Genomic DNA, 20,055 nt, shown 5'->3' on the forward strand with positions numbered 1-20,055 from the left:
CCCCGGCGACGTTTTTCTCGGCCGCCGCCATCTTGCGAGCTTGTCGTATCGTCCGTGCGGGGAGCTGCTTTGACGCAGCACCGCTCACCTTCAACAAGGCGGACTGGCAGCCCTGAGCGTCGCAGTCATGCCGGCCGGACCCGTGCAGGCGGTGCCCCCGCCGCCGCCGGCGGCCACCGAGCCCAAACAGGTACCGCGACCCCCGCACCTTAATCGGCAGCCTAAGCCTCGGCCTGGGCCCTCCTCTCCGGCGCGGGCGCTCTTCACTCGTGTAGAGGAAGAAGCGGCCGCTTACGAGGGCTTGGAGGGACTGCAAGTCCCAGGAGGCAGCGCGCTTCCCGCCCTACGCTGCCTTCGGGTAGCGAAACTAGCGGTCTTTCGAAGTGTGGTTCGCGGACCAGCAGCATCAGCATCACCTGGGAGTTCATTAGAAATGCCAGAACTAAATACTAATGCATTTTAGCAAGATCTCAAGGTGATTGGTTAAAGGTTGAGAAACACCGATCCAGCTCACTTGCAGGTTTTCTGTGGTACTGCCTCTCCTCACCCTGCCCTCTTGCTTTTGCCCAGTAATCCCTAACTTCCCAGCCTGTAGGGTACATTTGTGGTAGTTCTCAGTATCTACTCTTTGCGTACCCTTAAGCCAACCACCGTGTGAGGCTCCGACTGAACCAGAATGAATGGAGCACAGCTAGTTTATGAAGTTCACGGTTCTAGTGGGGAGACAGATGTAAGTGAATTCTCAACAAATGTTTATTGCTTTAATCACCGTAATTGATACCAGCCAGCTCTTAAATCAACCGAGAGGGAAAGAGGTGTGTAAATCATTGCAGTGTGGTGTGATATGCCCTGTAGGTGAAGCCCACATGAATGCTAAGTAAATTGTTTTTAGAAAGATGAATTGGTTTGTCAGATAGGTGATTGGAAAGGGGAAATAGCATCCTTTATTCATTCAGCAAACCTTTATTGAGCACATACAGGTGTGCTGATTACTGCTTTAGGTTCAGTATACAGCAGAGTACGTGAAAGAAGAGGTCCATACCCTTAGCACAAATATTTAAGTATGTCAGTATCCCTGGTATTTTCCCAGTCATTTGGGGAAAAGTAAACAAGGTAATACCAGGTAGTTGCAAAAACACCAGGGTAGGCATCAGGTGGTGTCTCAGATCAAGAGTAAATTAAAAAGTGTGGTTGAAGCGTAGGGTTGGAAAGGGGTGGCAAAAGATGCATTTGGGGGGGATTTGAACTTTTTCTAGTACACAGTGGGGAGAAAGGGAAGAGTTTTAAGCTGGATAATGACATGTTTGTGTTTCAGAAATTCAGGTAGACAGGTTGTGATGAGAAATGCTAGGAGCACAGTTATTCAAAAGATGCTGAGGGCCTAGCTTAGATTGTGGCAGGGGGGTGAGACAGACGGGATGGGCAAGCTCAAGTCACAAAATGGCTGGTGGTGCAGACTCTGCAGCTAAAGTGATGTGTTGGAATCCTGGTTCTGCTCTTTGGTCCAGTTAAGCGTTACATTCCTCAATTTTGTCATCTGTAAATGGAATATTCACGTCATAAGGCTCTTATAAGAGTTAATCTATTTAAAGTTTTTAGAAAAGTATATGGAACCCACTACGTTCTTGGTAAATGTTATCATCGAATGTGGAGGCTGAGGAAGGGAGAGGAGGCCCATGTTTCTGGCCTGAATGACTGAGTGCATGGTTGACCATTCATAAGGAAAGTGGTTAGAGAAGAAAGTGCCCGGGAGTCAGCTGGATCTAGAGTTCTCTGGCACATAAGAGTGATCTGGGACATCAGTTTGGGCTGGATTGTTCAACCTAGAGGTGGTAGGGGAAGTAGAGGACATGGTTGTGAGTGCCTGAGTACAGTGTGAATACCTTGGAGAATAGAATTTGGGGGAGCCCTAGGGCAGAAGATGAAACAGGAGCTAGGAAGGAAACTTGGATGGAATGGTGAGCAAGAAGGTAAGACAGGTGAGAATGGGACCTAAGAGTTGAGGAGTAGAGAGTTTTGTGAAGGCAGGGTCACTGGTCACATGATCAGATGGCTGCTGTATTTGGCATTTTTTACTTTGGCAAGAGCACTTGAAATGGATGGGAGGTGAGGAGGTAGGAATGGCAAGACAGAGAACTCAGGATATTTACCAGAGGAAGAGGGGGAGAAGACAACAGCAGAAAAGAATGTGAGGGCAGGGGTGCTGCTATTTTTTTTTAAGACGAGAGATGGACCCTTTGTTTACTAAGGAGAAGAAGCTAGTAAAGAAAGAATATTGGAGTTTATGGGACAGTTGATGTTGGGTATTCCAGTGGGGTTTCACAGAACATTTGTGCATTGAGTGGTGGTTAAGACTGGAATAGATGCAGAGGAAAGGGGCATAAGGAGTTGTCAGCAAAGAGTTTCCTGTTTCTTTATTCAGCAAACAATCATTAAATATTCCATGCCAGGCACATCCCTAGGTGCAGACATGGCCTTCTGAATTCTGGGAGATGGTTTCTTAGAATGTGGTCAGATTCTCACCCCCATCCCCCATCTTAATCACCGGGGCACTTGGTAAAAATGTAGATTCCCAGTGTCACTGAGACCACTTGCCTGTGAGGGAGCCAAGGAGGCTGCTTTTTTCACTGGTTTCCCCAGGAGAGTCCCACTCAAGTATAGTGCAGTTAAGATAACCACTTTTCTGGAACAGAGGGTCCTAACTAGAAGAATGTCCACGGAAGAGAGTCTACATTCTCAATAATATCTTAGAGGAGTTTGACAGTGGGGATCCAGTCCCAAATGAGGAACTTTAAGACATTATTTTCCTTTTCTTGTTTTCACAGCCCACAGAAGAAGAAGCTTCTTCAAAGGAGGATTCTACTCCCTCCAAGCCAGTGGTGGGAATCATTTATCCTCCTCCAGAGGTCAGGAATATCGTTGACAAGACTGCCAGCTTTGTGGCCAGGTAACGTAGCTGCTTCTGCGTTGTCAGCCTAGGCCTGTTAGCTCATCTGACACCACAAGCTGGCGGTGAGGTAGGCAGTGGGCAAGATTGGTGTCTACAGCACAGCATGGTAGGGGCAGAATGTGAATCACACCCAGTCCCAGAGTCACCAGGAACCTGTGCTTCCAAAATGGGCCTGAGGAAGTGCCTGGAAAGTTGCTTTGTCATGGATAGTATGTGTGTCTGTACTACTGTATGATAGTATGATAGTCTGAGCTGCTGACCTGAGGAAGACAAAGAAAGGAGTTGATTGTTCTCATTATGTAAGAACTGTGCTCAGAGCTTCAACTGACCCATCTGTAAAATGGAATAAAATACCACCTCAGAGTTGTTGTAAGGCAGGAGAGGAGGAGTGGGACTGAGCTGCACGTGTCAGCAGTCTTCGTGGATGGCATGGAAGTCAGTCTGAGTTCCTCTCACTCTTCCGCATCTTATATACGCTCCCACTTCCTCAGATGGAATCTTCTTGATGGCCACTTGACTCCAAAGGTCAACACGTCCCCTAGTTTAAAATATTCTTTGGCAGCCAGCAGGCCTCATGCAACCTACAGAGCTCTTGTTTTTCTTCACAGTATATATTTTTTTTTAATTTTTTTTTTCAACGTTTTTATTTATTTTTGGGACAGAGAGAGACAGAGCATGAACGGGGGAGGGGCAGAGAGAGAGGGAGACACAGAATCGGAAACAGGCTCCAGGCTCTGAGCCATCAGCCCAGCGCCTGACGCGGGGCTCGAACTCACGGACCGCGAGATCGTGACCTGGCTGAAGTCGGACGCTTAACCGACTGCGCCACCCAGGCGCCCCCACAGTATATTTTTTTAAAACTAGAATTAGTTGCCACTGTTGAAAAATGTGGAGATTGCACAATAAATCTGGATTTCTGGCTTCTGTGGGCAACCAGACAGCTCATTGCATGGAAGAAGTAGCTGGCCTAGAATAGACTCCTGCCTTCGGTCAGGGCATATACTCCAAAGGGCCACTCCTTGACCCCAAGGCAGCATCCCCATCACAGTACATCATGTAATACAGGACTCCTTCCTTTCCCAACCCCCTAATATAATGAAAGGTGGAAGTTATTCTGCTTGATGGCTTTCACTTGTCAGGCTCCATGCAGATTCATATTATTACATTTCAAAGGCTTTGATTAACTTGGGTATTGCGTTAAATCTGTTCTGTGCTTGATTGAACAGTCAGATTTAGGGCAGTAAGTGTTGTGTTTATGATAAATGTTTAGTATCTCATAGCAACGCTCATACTTCTCTCTTCCCCCTGATAATTTAAAAACAGAATAAATAGGGTGTTAGAGGAAGAATCACCACAGTCTCACTACCAGAATAGTTTCTACCAGCTGTTTTCACTTTCCGGTTTCCTTCTGGGCCTTGGCATCCTTTTTTAGATCCTTTAATACTAGTAGATACTTTCACATCCTGCTTTTCCCTTTTGTGTTGTGTTATAAGCCTTTTCCCATGTAGCTCCGTGGTCCCCTGATGCTGCGCCGTCCTTGATACACCATGCTGAGGTGATGTTCCTTCCTGGACTTGGCAGTCTCCTCTATATTTTCCTTCAAGGTTGTTTCCAACATTTCAATTTGGCAAATGAAGCTGTGGGGAAATCTGAGCATTTTCTTTCCCTTCTAGATTGTTTCCTTAGAAGAGAATTCTGTGTGGCACATAACTGGCTGAAAGAGGGTTTTTAAAGATTTTCTTAAACATTTTGCCAAGTAGCTTTCCAATAATTTTGTGCCAGCCTCTGCTGCCATAGAAATAAGAGTTTCCAAGTTTTCTTAAAAATAAAAATGTATGCTTCCATATTTCTAGATTTATTTTTGGCTAAGGTGATTGCTTTGTAGGCATTTTTAAAATCTGGACTTGCTTTCATGTACATTGCAATGAAGGAACAGACCAGCACCATCCCACTCGGGGATAAAGAAAGCATGCAGGACCCTCTGCTTCACTTCTGTTGGGTCACATATATTGATTGATGGAGCATACAGTAAAAATCACTGAGTATGTTTTTCCGAAAGAAGTTTTTTCTCTCTTGGTTTGGTCTTTCCTGAATTTTCCTGTCAAGAAATTGAAGTGGAAATTACCCTTAAAAAGTCCCACCAGCTGGGTTGACTCAGAATCATGTCTTTTTCTGCTGAAATCTATTCCTTGTGTTAGAGAACATAATTCTAAAATTAACATTAAGTTAATTTAAAAGAACAGAATCTCTTGGAACAAACATTCTTGCCTTCTTTTTTTCTTTCAGATTATTCCCAGATGTGGTAAGGTTATGGCTTAGGAGGCAGTGATAGAAGAAGCAACCAGAGCCCCCTTTTCTTAGCAGCCCTTTGTCTGCCCTGGGCATTTGCTGGGTATGATTGTCTAGTTTAGCAATATCTAAGTGTGCACTTACCTTCCTCTTCATATATGGTTTGCATTATAAGAGAGGGAAAGATGCTTCTTCCCCAAGTAGGAGGTTCCAGTTGGACTAATGCACTGTCAAATTGAGACCTCATGGTGTTATTCATGCTACAGGGTGTGGCCAGAGCTTGCAAAGTAGCTAGCCTGGGTGTTTACCACTGCCATGGCAGTTTGTTATGGTTGCTAATCTGGGGCACAGCGTTGCCTTTATGTACCCTGTCTCCTGCCCTCTCTTCAACTAATAGGGCCAGGGTGTGAAAGTCTGAAGAAAGGGAGCAACCTGCTACCAGCAGCCCCTAGAACCATCCCTTGATGATTTTGAAGCATCTTCTGAGTGTTGGGCTCTGTCTGGAGTAGTGAGGGAAGCCCCACAGACAACTACTACCCAGATCATCTCTAATGTTTGTGGAACAGCCCTTTCTAAGTTTCATAGGAGTGACAGCCCTTGGATTTCAGGCCACCCTATGATTCAGAAAAACTTTGGCATCTCCTTAGCTGATTTGATCTTCTCAGTACACCAGGGTAGAGAGAGAAGGTAGTATTAGTTGCATCTTACACATGGGAAATTGAGTCAAAGAGAAGGTTGGGTTCCCAATTTTGGGGGTGGGGAGGGTAGAGGGGCTGGAGATTGAGTTCACTCGCCAGTGGCCAGTGATTTAATCAATCATGCCTATGTAACTAAGTCTCCATAAAAAACCCTAACTGATGGGATTCAGAGAGCTTCCAGGTCGGTAAGTAAGAACACATCTGAGGGGGTGCTGGGAGGGTGGTGCACCCCACACTCTACAGGGACAGAATCTCCTGTGCTCAGGACCCTACCAGACCTATCCCTGTGTGTCTTTTCATCTGGCTGTTCATTTTTACCCTTTAAAATATCTTTTTTTTTTAATAAACTGGTAATCTAGGAAATTAAAAAAAAAAGAGCGGGGAGGGTTGATAACTTGAAGAATCGTTAGTGAACCCAAAATATGAACATTGTCCATATCTTATGTCTTTAGGGTTAACGTGCTTTCTGACTGACACAGATGGTGTATATGTCTGACGCCTTGAAGTATTGCCATTGAGCTCTCTGAAAATCAGGGTTTCCTAAATTTCACGACAGGGATTTTTTTTTTTTTTTTTTTTATCCTGAAGTTTTAAAGGAATGTAAACTGGGGACCTGGGGTTTATGTGGAAAACTGTCTCAGCTACCGAGAGAGGTAGAGACCTCCCTTCTATTCTTACCGCTCCCCTTGTTATCTGAATGTGCCTTACATAGCAGCACAGATCATGTCCTTGGGGAGCAGTTTTTCCAGTGTGGGCCTCACTTAGTAAATGGGGTGATTTGGTAGTACTTGGACAAAGTACTACTTTGGACAAGGTAGTACTTGGACAAAGCATTACATCAAATGGTCTATGTTTTGATGTTTTTCTCAATCCTTGTGGTTACCCAAAGGACAAAGTGTCAGTTTGGTGCTAGTGTATCTTTAACAGTACTCCAGCCCTATGTCCTCTTTCTTTTTTTTTTTTTTTTTTGTCCTCTCTCTTTTTAACTAAGATCTGGCCTCAGTCTCAGGAAACCTTGAACTAGACTTTAATGATACTACTTTGTTTTCATTATGTTTAATTTTATGTTTCCTTTTGTTAGTAAAGCCATACTGATTTTTACTTGAAGTAGTAGTATATGGTTTCCTTTTTGAGTAATTCTTAAAATGAATAAACTTCATTAAAAGAACACAGTAGCTTAGATAATTTTGGGAATGGCAAGACTAGCAGAAGGGCTGCAGGAATGACAGAGGTCTGGGACACCCTGTGGTAGAGGTGTTCTGGCCCAGGCTTGAAGGAGGTAGACAACTCTGGCTGGTGACACAAGAGTTTCAGGAGGACCTCTACAGTGCTTAGGTATGGGCTAGTTTGATGAATGGTGACAAGAAGGGGGCTTGAATGGGTAATGTTCTGAGTCTAGGCAATTGTAAGGGTTGTAGTGTTAATTCTCTTTCCTTCCTTGTAGAAATGGACCTGAATTTGAAGCTAGGATACGACAGAATGAAATCAACAATCCCAAGTTTAACTTCTTGAACCCCAATGACCCTTACCATGCCTACTACCGCCACAAGGTCAGCGAGTTCAAGGAGGGGAAGGCTCAGGAGCCCTCGGCTGCCATCCCCAAGGTCATGCAGCAGCAGCAGCAGGCCACCCAGCAGCAGCTGCCCCAGAAGGTTGGAACTCACCCCTCCCTTCATATCCCCAGGGCTAAGAGGGAAGCCTGGACAGAGAGGGGAGGATAATGAACTCTGCTCTCCAAACCTCTCTACCAGCCAGGAAGAGACACGAGGTTTTTATCTACTGAGGCTCAGATAGCAAAGTACTGTTGACAGTTGGCATTTTCTGAGCACTGCTTGTCCAGCTCTTTGCTCAGTGCTTTAGGAGTCTTCCTGTCACCTCACAGCAGCTGCTTAAGGAGGACAGCAAAGTGACCATTTTACAGCTGAGGAACCTAAGGCTTGGGGAAATACAGTCTACCCAGGCCACAGTCAGGAGTCCAGAGTTCAAACTCTTGGCCCCTGCTCTTTGCCTTGACCGTGGAGTGAGGACAGTGGCTTGTGATCCCCTTCTTGAGCATCCCTCCCTTCCATCTCACCTTCCCAGGGCCCCTCCATCTGGCCTGCCCTAATACCTAATCCTCACTAGGTCCACAAATAGGGACAATTAAGGGTTGTTGGTGTGGACAAGAAGGGCTGGCACAATTTCCCTCCTGTATAGACCTGGACTGGTCCTTTCTCTTTGCTGTTTTCCTGAACCATGGTGGCAAAGGCTACCTCTTGTTTTACAGTGGGAAATAAAGGTTCAAGTAGATTCTGTTACCTTGCATTGCAATTTACTACTCCTAGGGCCTCAGGCTACCTCAGTTTCCTCATCTGTAAAAAGCATTCACAGTACCTGTTCTGTCCACCTCGTGGTTTGTGTGGAGGCCAGATGAGGTAACAACCGTGGAGTCCTCTCCAGTGGGCCCTCTGCACACATGTAGGGCTTACTGTGGCCTCCATATCCCTCGGATGGGATTTAATATGGCATGTTCCTGTAGAATCTTCTGCCACCAAGTTTTGGCCTTCAATTTCAGGGCAACAGCAGAAATACAGAGGGGCACGGTTCTTGCTCAAAGCCATGCAGGGAGTTGAGGCCACAGTTGGCCAACTAATTGGTGCTCTTGTGAGTTAGTATTCTCTCACACCATGGGCCAGTGATGTGCACATGGTTAACAGAAGCGTAGAGGTCCATGCCATCCTATCGGGGGTGTCTTCCCACCCCCCTCAAGCCTCACATTCCCTCTATCTGCATTGTAGGTCCAAGCCCAGGTAATCCAAGAGACCATCGTGCCCAAAGAGCCCCCTCCTGAGTTTGAGTTCATCGCAGACCCCCCCTCCATCTCAGCCTTCGACCTGGATGTGGTGAAGCTGACGGCTCAGTTTGTGGCCAGGAATGGCCGCCAGTTTCTGACCCAGCTGATGCAGAAAGAACAGCGCAACTACCAGTTTGACTTCCTCCGCCCTCAGCACAGCCTTTTCAACTACTTCACGAAGCTGGTGGAGCAGTACACCAAGGTGCCTGGGCAGGGCAGGGGCTGGGGTGCTGGGCCTAGGGAAGGAAGGCATCTTGCGGAAGCACTGAATCTATTCATGTCTACAAGGACAGTACTCCACCGTGGGTCCCTGGGCAGATGTAAAAATTCCAGTTCAGTGTAAAGTCTTGATTTCTATTGAGTTTTTCTTTTTAAATGTAACAGATTGCTGGTTTTAAAGAGAAGTGAAACGTGTGATTGATAACTGTCATTAGGTTAGTGCCTGCTATGTGACAAGGCCAAGTGGTACTAGCTGCTCTTAAGTACATTTAAATTTTCAGTTGCCTTGCATAGTACCTGAGAAGAAGCAAGCCGTTAATAATTGCCTCCTTTTTGCCCAGTTTAATCTTCACAAGAACCTAGAATGTGTTCCCCTCTCCCCTTTTTCAGAAGTAGAAACAGGCTCAGAGAGTTGAAGTCACTTACTCATGGTCTCAGCTAGTAAGTGGCTGCACTGACTCTTAACACCTATGTTGTTTTTCACTCTAAAAAGTACCTGGAATTAGAATATAATTTAAGTAGGTATTGAGAAACAATTCAACATAAGCATAGCCAGTATTGATGGAATACTTGTATATGTAGTATGTTTTCATTTAATTCCTAATAAACTCTAAGGTAGCCACTGGTCTCCTTATTTTATAGAAGAGGAAATGGGCACAGCAAAGTTAATTTGGATAGAGTTATACAGCCAGGGCTTGCTGAGCTGGGACATGACCTCTGGCATTTTTACTCCAGACCCTAAGACCTGGATCTTAATTATCCTGTTAAAAATATCTTAATTATTATACTTCATTGTTGTAATCAAGAATCTGGACAAGTCAATATTGGTATTGAAAAATAATTGGATCTGGGGTCCCTGGGTGGCTCAGTCGGTTAAATGTCTGACTTCAGCTCAGGTTATGATCTCACATAAGAGTTGTGAGTTTGAGCCCCACATCAGGCTCTACACTGTGTGGAGCCTGCTTGGGATTCCCTTCCCTATTTTCTCTCTCTCTCTCTCTCTTTCTCTTTCTCTCTCTCTCTCTCTCTCTCAAAATAAATTTTAAAAAATTAGATCATTAATTTATTGCAAAGAACACTGATAACAGATTTGCCAGTGGCTTGTTTTTCTTGTTACACATGTAGTGGAGGTTGTCTTCCTGATTAGTGGCATGATTTGTACATCTTTTCTTGTTATTTAGAAACAGTACATTAAAGATCTGACTTAAAAGGACTCATAATGATTTTCTCTAATTTTGATCTGAGTATGTAACTAGAAAGAATTACAAAGATGTATGCGTTTAGAAAATGATCAAATCCAAAAATGGTAGAGTAGCTAAAATAACAATCATTTGAAGGCCAAAGGGTTAGTGTAATTACACAGTATCAATTTTAAGTGAGCCCTGTGTTAATTTTCCCTAGTGGACTACTTCCAGGGTTAAAGGTCCCCAGATACCTTTTTACTCTGTTACTTTCCTGTTTCTTCTCCCTCAGAACTTGGGTATAGACATTTAGTACTCTAACCTGAGGGCACTGGTGTCTGTCTTTAGCCATGGGAGATTCCAGGAGCAGATTTATTCCTGGGATAGAGGTATAGAGAGGATGGGGGCGGGGGAGGGGTGGGCTGAGCCAGTTTACCAGTAACAATAAATAGTATTTGTGGGGGGAGAGGGGTGCCCGGGTGGCTCAAGATGGTTAAGCATCTGACTTCGGCTCAGGTCGTGATCTTGCGGTTTGTGAATTCAAGCCCTGCATTGGGCTTCTTGCTGACAACTTGGAGCCTGCTTCAGATTCTGTTTCTCCCTCTCTCTCTGCCCCTCCCCTGCTCACATTCTCTGTCTCCCTCTCAAAAATAAATATTTTTTAAAAAATTAAAAAAAAAAAAACTATTGGGGCAGGTAGAATGACTGGCTGTTTTGAACAAAGCCATCATTTGTTGTCAAACGTATGTTCATTGTCAGAATTCATTTCAAATTCTGGAATTAACAATAGTGAACAGAAAACAGATTAATTTCTGTCTATGGAGTTTCTGGTCTAGTGAGGGGGCAACAGGCAAGTGCAATGTCAGTGGATGTTAGCTGGTAATAAATCCTGTGGAGAAATAGAAAGTAGGGGACAGAGATCTAGGAGATAGGGCCTGTGAGTGGCAGTCTTGGGTAGGGTCATCAGGGGAGCATGTGCAAAAGGGTAGGAACATTTCTGTGCCCTGAGAGCAGCCAGCACATGCTGACTGTACCCTGGGTGATATAGGCAGTGCATTTGTGTATTTTCCTGCTGATTCTTGCAGCAGCCTTTTAATGTTGACCGTGCTGACTTTAAGTGGTGGTGTCACCATTTGTAGAAGGAAGCCAAGTTACAGAGGTTAAGTAACTTGCCCAAAGTTGTTGCATAGCCAAGTGGAGCTGGGATTGGGACCTGGAACCCTATGCTCTCACTTTTCTTATGCCTTTCCACAGGCTCCAGAAGGCAACCTCTTTGTCCTGTGTTGTGCACTGACAGTTGCTTTAACTCTTTTGTGTTTCAGATCTTGATTCCACCTAAAGGGTTATTTACAAAGCTCAAGAAAGAGGCTGAGAATCCCCGAGAAGTTTTGGACCAGGTAAACTGAATTATAACCAGTAACTGATGGTGCAAGTTACTTTGGGTTGTTTCATGTTTGGAAATAGTCTCTGAGGTGGTACCTTGCTGTGTTCCATGCACACGAGTGGTGAGAAGAAAGGCCTTGTGGCCACAAAAAGCCAAAGAAACCTAGATTGTCTGGTCGCTAACTTTCTGTTTTTCTCTCAGCTTTACTGGATCTTCCTCTTTTTTGCCCTCACTAGAAGCCAACTCCTGAGCAGGTTTTCTGGTGACAGATGCCTTTTGAGGCCCCAAGTTCTCAAGAGTCAAGGAGAGAAGGCATATTGGTGCTGCCTGTTTTGGGTAGCTGCATGAAGGTTTTGTTCTCAGACTCTCAGATTGCTGCTGCTTTTGTGGGTACTTGGTTGTCACACAGACTTCCTGGGACGGAGTTTGATGCTCTGTGAGAACAGAGCCTCTTGCCAAATCAAGCAGAAAACTCTGAGGTTGTAACAAATGGCTGCCCTTGGGGCCCAGACACAAGGTTTCTGTGACATTTAGAATTTTTTTTTTTTTTTTTTTACATTTTATTTATTTTTGAGAGAGAGACAGAGCACAAGTGGGGGAGAGGCAGAGAGAGAGAGGGAGACAAAGAATCCGAAGCAGGCTCCAGGCTCTGAGCTGTCCTCACAGAGCTTGACATGGGGCTCGACCTCACAAACTGTGACATCATGACCTGAGCCGAAGTCGGATGCTTAACCGACTGAGCCACCCAGGTGCCCCGACATTTAGAATTTTTATTCTGTCCAAGCTTTGGGCCTGACTGAGACCAGATGCACATACCAGGAATTTCCTCTTGTAGGAAGAACAGTCTCCTCTTCCAAGGGAGATGCTGGCTTTGGTAAAGGTATTGAAGGTGGCTGCTCCATCAGGAGCTGACCCTGATTCAGCATAGCATCATGCTGTTTTCTGTTTCTTCAGGTGTGTTACCGGGTGGAGTGGGCCAAGTTCCAGGAGCGAGAGAGGAAGAAGGAAGAAGAGGAAAAGGAGAAGGAGCGGGTGGCGTATGCACAGATCGACTGGCATGATTTTGTTGTGGTAGAAACAGTAGACTTCCAACCCAATGAGCAAGGTAGGTCTGTGAGGAAGGGAGGTGTGTGACTCCAGATGGGGAGCCAGGAGCTTAGAACCATCCTGGGATATTTCAGATACACATCTCTTCCCAGGGAGCAGCACAGTGCCCCCGAGGTTTTTATCAGTATGTTTCATCTCTGCTCTCAGAAGACTTTAGATTTACCACATTGCCCCCACTTAAACCCAATTGAGCAAACTTAGTGCCAGACCTTTGGGTGGGTGTCTGGAGCTGGGAGAGAAGTCAGGCAGCCTTGGCCCTTGGAGAGCTTACAGTGCGGGAAGGGCAGACGGATGGGCCTTTGATAAAGAGCGTCTGTGGAGGTCTCCCTTTGACTCTGGATTGCTTTCTGCCAGGAAACTTCCCTCCCCCTACCACGCCGGAGGAGCTGGGGGCCCGAATCCTTATTCAGGAGCGCTATGAGAAGTTTGGGGAAAGTGAAGAGGTTGAGATGGAGGTCGAGTCTGATGAGGAGGATGAGAAACAAGAAAAAACGGAGGAGCCTCCTTCCCAGTTGGACCAGGACACCCAAGTGCAAGACATGGATGAGGTGTGCTTCTGGGAGGGCCTGTGGGGCTGGCCTTTCCTTCTGGAGCTTAAGGAGATGGGGGTGCTCTCCACCAGAGTCAGAGATCCACCTCCCTTGTGAACCTTGGAAGGAGGCACAGGTCCTGAATAAGGCATCCTGGTTGAGCAGCTGCCCAAACTCAGGCAGCATAGAACCTCTTTCCAGCTCAGGCAACAAAGATTCATTCACAGGCAAGGATCTGAAAGCTGTGCTGGCTCTGTTCTGTGACCTTCCCCCTTTGCCCAGAGGCCCTGCTCCCCACTGCTCCTGTGCCAGCTCTCAGTTAAGGAACGCTTTGCACCACATGCTTTGATACATTTGAGCTTGGGCCCAAATGATCAGCAGTTCCCAGACCTTTTCTAAGTGTAGCCTGTTGCTTCCCTTCGACCGCCTCTACCCCCTCCGAGGCAGGCCCGCCGAGCAGGCATAGAGCCTCTAGAGCCAAGCTGCCTCCTCCCCTTGGAAAGAATTTGTGTGTGAGAAGAAAGGCTCCTGTGTCTGTGGGAATTGACTTTTTCTCTCCCTCCCAGCATTGCTCCATGAGCAGCTACCATTGAGTGCCAGCTTGCCCCCCGCACCCCTCCCCAGCATGTTTAAGTGCCCTTGGCCTCCTGGGACTGCCTGGTGCCAGCTGCTGGAAATGCCTGGGCGGAGTGTTAGCACCACAGCCCCCAGCACTCTCATTCATGTTGTGAGGAAGCAGCTTGGCTGGCTGCCGGCTGGCCTCGGCTGCCCCCAGAGGCTTAGCACATGGACGCTGGCTGGCAGGGACCTAGGTTCCTTGCCACTCTGAGAGCTGCCAGGGCTCAGCTGCAGGGGGATGGCCTGTCGGCCCTTCTCTAAGTCCTGCCATTGCTTTGCTTTTCAGGGTTCAGATGATGAAGAAGAAGGGCAGAAAGTGCCCCCACCCCCAGAGACACCCATGCCTCCTCCTCTGCCCCCGACTCCAGACCAAGTCATTGTTCGGAAGGATTATGACCCTAAAGGTAGGGCCTGCCTGCTTTCCTGCCTTCACATATTCCTCAGACCTTCTGTTTCTAAGAGGGCTCGAGGTTGCTGGTCGCGAAGGCATTGATAGTCTTTTCCTTTGCAGGCCTGGTGATAGGGAACAGAGCTTAGTCCTCTTTGGTGCCCAGGTGCCTTGCACAGTGCTAGGTACAGCATGGCACTAAATGGATGGGTCTTGGATGAGTAACACATGAATAAAACAATAATTTCTTAACGTCTGTTGCTTCCCAGTATTCTCATTCAAGCATCTCTGTTTTTTGTTTTTTTTTTTTTTAGCTTCCAAGCCCCTGCCTCCAGCCCCTGCACCAGATGAATATCTCGTGTCTCCCATCACGGGGGAGAAAATCCCTGCCAGCAAAATGCAGGAACACATGCGCATCGGGCTTCTCGATCCCCGCTGGCTGGAGCAGCGAGACCGCTCCATCCGTGAGAAGCAGAGCGATGATGAGGTGTATGCACCAGGTGAGGTGGGGGTTCTCCCACCCAGTCCACACCCCTTCTCTGACTCCGCCCTGACTCCCTTTGACTCATGGGCACGTCTAGACTTTAAAGAAATGAAAAGCAAGAATTGAGGTCAACAAAAACTTTGGAGGATAGGTATAGTTTGTGATGCTACAAAAGAACTGCCCGTTTTCCAGAAGGACTCTTCGTAAGACTCCTCCAGAGGCAGACACCTGACATGGATGGCATCCCAGACATCCCAGAGTTGGAAGGGTGCTCGTCTTGGAGTTGTCTTAGAACGAGGGCTCTGGTGGCTGGAGCACCTTGAGCAATTTGAAATGAGACACGATAGGGAGAAAACTGTCCCGGAAGCAGGAGACTAAGCTTTTAGTCCTGACTGCTACTTGTCGCTTTTGTGACCCTGTCCTCCCAGTTGCTTTTCGTAAGTTAAGCAATTGGATAGCCTCTAGTGTACGGGCGTTTTGCTGGTTGGGCAGCCTTCCCCAGGCTCAGAGGATAGGCATGCTATGTTGGGACCCAGATTCAGGCCTGCTCCATGGGACCAGCCACTACCCTGCACCATGAGAGTTGCTGGTATGTTGGAAGGACACCTGGTTTTAGTTTTCCTTTCTGCTCCCTGCCTCCATTTTGTGACTATCCAGGGCTGGATATCGAAAGCAGCTTGAAACAGTTGGCTGAGCGGCGTACTGACATTTTCGGTGTAGAGGAAACAGCCATTGGTAAGAAGATTGGTGAGGAGGAGATCCAGAAGCCAGAGGAAAAGGTGACATTCTGATGGATCCTAGTACTTTCCCCACCCTCACACTCCTATACTTGGGCTCAGTTTCAGAAGCCCTGACAAGCTGCGGCTTTGCTTTCCTTTGTAGGTGACCTGGGACGGTCACTCAGGCAGCATGGCGCGGACCCAGCAGGCTGCCCAGGCCAATATCACCCTCCAGGAGCAGATTGAGGCCATCCACAAGGCCAAGGGCCTAGTGCCAGAGGATGATACGAAGGAGAAGATTGGTCCCAGCAAACCCAATGAACTTCCTCAGCAGCCACCACCTCCATCTTCAGCCACCAACATTCCTAGCTCTGCCCCTCCCATTACCTCTGTGCCTCGGCCACCCGCAGTAAGCCAGTAGCCACTTTGGGACTAATCTTTTAGCATTTGCTTTTTGGGGTTGGACTCTATTGGCTGAGAAGGACAGCTTCCTTGCAATGGGGCCCAAGGGCTGCTTGGGTTAAGTTGAGAGACAAAGAACTCTTTAATAGTAAGTGGGAACCTCTAGTCTGTGTGGGAGGATTGGAACAGGGAGGGAAGCAGGAGGCAAAAGTGAGAAGCAGGCTTGGGGCAGAGAAGGGCTGCAGGGCTTAACAGGTCTTCGAGGACTGTTGGCCTGTCTCCAGGAAGCTAAGTTGAGGTCAGCCTCTTTAGTGGCTTTTTCAGTGTCTGCCACAAGCAGCTGGTTGAGTCTCAGGAGGAAAGAATGTCACCCTGGGCCTCTCTTGGCGTAGTTCCTGTCAGAGTTTAGTCATGGGCTGCAGTTTGTCAGTCCCAGGGGATTGAGTTGGAGCTTTCCAGCCCCCATCCTCAAAGGTTGCTGGTGGCTAATCACCAGCCATATGTGCCATTGAGGTCCACCTTTGGTTTTCTGTGATCTATGTGTCCCTTCTTCCCCACAGATGCCACCTCCTGTTCGTACCACGGTTGTGTCTGCAGTACCTGTCATGCCCCGCCCCCCGATGGCATCAGTGGTCCGACTACCCCCAGGCTCAGTGATTGCCCCCATGCCGCCAATCATCCATGCACCCAGGATCAATGTGGTGCCCATGCCTCCCTCAGCCCCTCCTATCATGGCACCCCGCCCACCCCCCATGATTGTGCCAACAGGTCAGTGTCTCTCATGTCGCTTTCCAAGCCATTGGGTCAGGACTTTGGACCAGGCACATCAGCAGTGGCTGATGGTAGTGCCCAGCTTTTCCAGTTGGGCGTCCAGCTCAGAGAAGAGCCTTGGTTTCCCCATGTGAACAATCCCTGAGCTAGGAGCTGGGGAACTGGTGGTCCTAGGGGAGATAGGCTGATGTGGCTGAGCTGGGGTCTGTGCACCTGGAGTGGTCAGGCCCCAGACAGGTGCAGAGGCCTAGTGAGACTTGCTGTCAGCTGGCACCTACTCCATCCATCAGTCCTGCCCCTCTTCTAGGCTTCTGTTGCCCAGTGTGGGCAGTCTCTTAGGTCTCCCTGCCAGGGAACTTACTGGCTCTCAGACTGAGCCAGGAGTGACTCTTCACACCCCTATGAGAAGTGGGACACCTTTGCAGTCTTTCCTCATTTATCACTATCCCTGAGTCCCAGGGCCCTTCCTCCCACTCATGCGGCTGCTTATTCCTGTCTTGGCAGCATTTGTGCCTGCTCCTCCTGTGGCACCTGTCCCAGCTCCAGCCCCCATGCCCCCTGTCCACCCCCCACCTCCCATGGAGGATGAGCCTGCCTCCAAGAAACTGAAGACAGAGGACAGCCTTGTGCCTGAGGAGGAGTTCCTACGCAGAAATAAGGTATGTGATACCAGAGTGCCACCTGTGGCCTGGAGTGACTAGTGGGGGGACCCAGTCTTGCCCCAGTTACACACTCCCTGGCGCACCCTCTTCTCCCACCCTTTTGGCTTCTGGGGCCTGGGTCAGTTATTGGAAGCCTGTAAGGGCTTCTGGGTACACAGTAGATGCATAGTCAACAGTGGAAGGACCGGACCAAATAGGCAGTCCCTCTGTTGTGAACTATCATGGAGACCAGTAGGAAAACTAGCTGGTAGGCAGCAGGACTAACGTAGGCAGCAGGACTTGAGTGTGAAGGGACCTTGAATACTGGAAGAAATCCCGGGTGTAGTTCTTAATTTCTTTGCGACCTTCTTCTGTGGCTCCAGTCGTTTGAAGTTCTCCCTGTTGTGGGGATCCTGTTGGGGTGCTAGAAATAAGGAGAACTTTGACACTTCCAGTGCCTAAGGAAGCTGTCCGCCTCTAGTGAGGAGGCAGAAACAGTCCTAGCCGCACTCCCCCAGTGCATTTGACCAGATTTTTTTTTTTTTCTTTCTGATAGCAGTTCCCATTTTCTGAGTACCAGCTGAAGTGCCAAGAGCTACACGTTTTATGGGCACTTGTTTCTTCAGTGCTTACAACAGTACCATGCAGTTGTTGTGATCACTTGTTTTATAAACTTGGCGTTGAGGCTCAGAGAGACCTAGTTAGCAGGGAAACTCAGTTGGGAGCCTAGGTCTCTGACCTTGCAGTTTATATTCTCTCTGTGGTGCTTCTGGGGTTTGCAGGGCATTTTCTTACTACTTTTTTGGTTCCAGACTCCCCAAAAGGCAGGGTAGAGATCGTTTTAAAGATTTCTTTGCTCTGTAAAGGTAAGGTAAGGAAAGATATTTCCTGCTCTGTAAAATGAGACTTGGATTAGTTGATCTCTAAAGATCTTATGATTTGAGAGTCAGAATTTCATGGGGTTGGTCTGGGCCAACTTCTTAGGGAGTTGGCAAAGAGGAAGAATGTGACTTACTAGGAAGGAAGGAAAAGCAGAGCATGCTGGGGGGAACCAGAGACCTTTAATCCCAAATCTTGAAAATGGGGGGGATGAGTTGTGACATCATACTAATGGCCTTAATAGTGAATTGGAGCAGAGTCCAGGACTTCACATGGACAGGAGACATTGTTCAGACTGGTCCAGGAATAGGAGAGCATAGTTGCTGATGGGCTCAGGGTTCCCTGGCCATAATGGCCATGTCCTATTTTGCAGGGTCCAGTGTCCATCAAAGTCCAAGTGCCCAACATGCAGGATAAGACTGAATGGAAACTGAATGGACAAGTTCTGGTCTTCACCCTCCCGCTGACAGATCAGGTATGAGTTGGTGTTGCTAACTGGCATCAGGTGCACTGGATCCCAGGATTCAGGGGGCAGCTTTCTTTAGCTGACCTTAGCAAAGAGGTGAATGACCTCTCTCTGTCCCACAGGTCTCTGTCATCAAGGTGAAGATTCACGAAGCCACGGGTATGCCCGCAGGGAAACAGAAGCTGCAGTATGAGGTGGGTCACATATCAGTGCTCCTGCCCCTTGGGTTCAACACCTCTGCCATCGCAGAAGCTTAATGACCTGTGGAATCTAAAGGAGTGGGGAGACATGTGGGGTGGCCATGTGAGTCTATCCTAGAAGTGATGATGCTGGCTAGGAGTGCCAGGGCAGGTTAGCCTGACAGAATGAAACTCTGCTGGGGTCACAGTATAGTCTTGTGTGAGGCCCAAAAAACTTTTTGCCTTAATGACTAGGGTGGACATTTGGTCGGTTTCTGGCCCAGAGGTAGAGGTACGAACGGGAGGTAGAGCCATCCCAGCCAGTGTGGTCTGGGGTAGCCTGGCTTTGGGCAGGGACACAGAGGTCATAGTCCACCTCAACCTGGTGTCCGCCTGGCATGCTTTATTCTCCGTCTCAGTACTTTGACAAATGCCTACTCTGAGCCTCAGTTTCCTGCTCTGTCAGATGAGACTTGGACTAGTTGATCTCTAAAGATCTTCTGATTTGAGAGTCAGAATTTCATGGGGGTTGGTCTGGGCCAACTTCTTGGGGAGTTGACAAAGAGGAAGAGCGTGACTTACTAGGAAGGAGGGAAAAGCAGAGCATTCTGGGAGGGAACCAGAGACCTTCAGTCCCACCCTTACACCCTCCCACCCCCCCACCCCCCCACCCCCCCACCCCCCCACCCCCCCACCCCCCTGCCATTGTCCTACCTTCTTTCAGGCCCCTGTATTCTCTGAGTTCAGAGTGAATGGATGTTGGGAGTTGTGAGGCTATATACTGTTAAAGGCCAGATTGCCCTGTGCTAAAGCACACCATCTGTTTTCCAGGGCATTTTCATCAAGGATTCCAACTCACTGGCTTACTACAACATGGCCAATGGCGCTGTCATCCACCTGGCCCTCAAGGAGAGAGGCGGGAGGAAGAAGTAGAGGGAAACCTGCTGTCAGATCTCAGCCACTGCCGTTTTTGCCTCTACTATCCCCTACTGCCCCACCCTCTGCCCCAGACCCAGGAGACCCTGCCTTGCACATTTCTTTATTTCTTACTAAGTTTGGAAATTCAAATGGTCCTGAGCTTTCTAAGCCACTCTCCTTCCCAGTGGTCTCTGGAATCCCTTTGTGTTTGAGTCTTGATTTGAGGGGATTAATTTCTTTAGGTAGCATATTAGGAGATATGAACCCAGAGATGTCCTGTGGGATAGTATCATAGTGCCAAGTGGCACTTGGCTGATAGAATATGGTTGTTCTCATTATTAATCATTTTGTATTTTGCCATGGGTTGTCTAATAAACCTCTTGTGTCCTTCTTGTGAAA

The 20,055-nt window shown here is 47.8% G+C and overlaps 1 protein-coding gene across 1 annotated transcript; it reads left to right on the forward strand.

Annotated features, from left to right (window-relative positions):
• The first annotated feature begins 2 nt into the window (after positions 1-2).
• SF3A1 (splicing factor 3a subunit 1) lies at positions 3-20,055 on the forward strand. Its single transcript, XM_025933279.2, has 16 exons — positions 3-190; positions 2,826-2,947; positions 7,382-7,589; positions 8,715-8,972; positions 11,493-11,567; positions 12,509-12,659; positions 13,016-13,209; positions 14,096-14,213; positions 14,512-14,697; positions 15,339-15,460; positions 15,564-15,809; positions 16,363-16,570; positions 17,078-17,232; positions 18,467-18,568; positions 18,682-18,753; positions 19,570-20,055. The coding sequence occupies exons 1-16, from the start codon at positions 128-130 to the stop codon at positions 19,669-19,671; spliced, it is 2,382 nt and encodes a 793-aa protein (XP_025789064.1). The 5' UTR covers positions 3-127; the 3' UTR covers positions 19,672-20,055.

This window comes from Puma concolor, chromosome D3, assembly GCF_028749965.1.
Source record: "Puma concolor isolate L17-30 chromosome D3, mPumCon1.1.hap2, whole genome shotgun sequence".
Taxonomy (NCBI): Eukaryota; Metazoa; Chordata; class Mammalia; order Carnivora; family Felidae; genus Puma; species Puma concolor.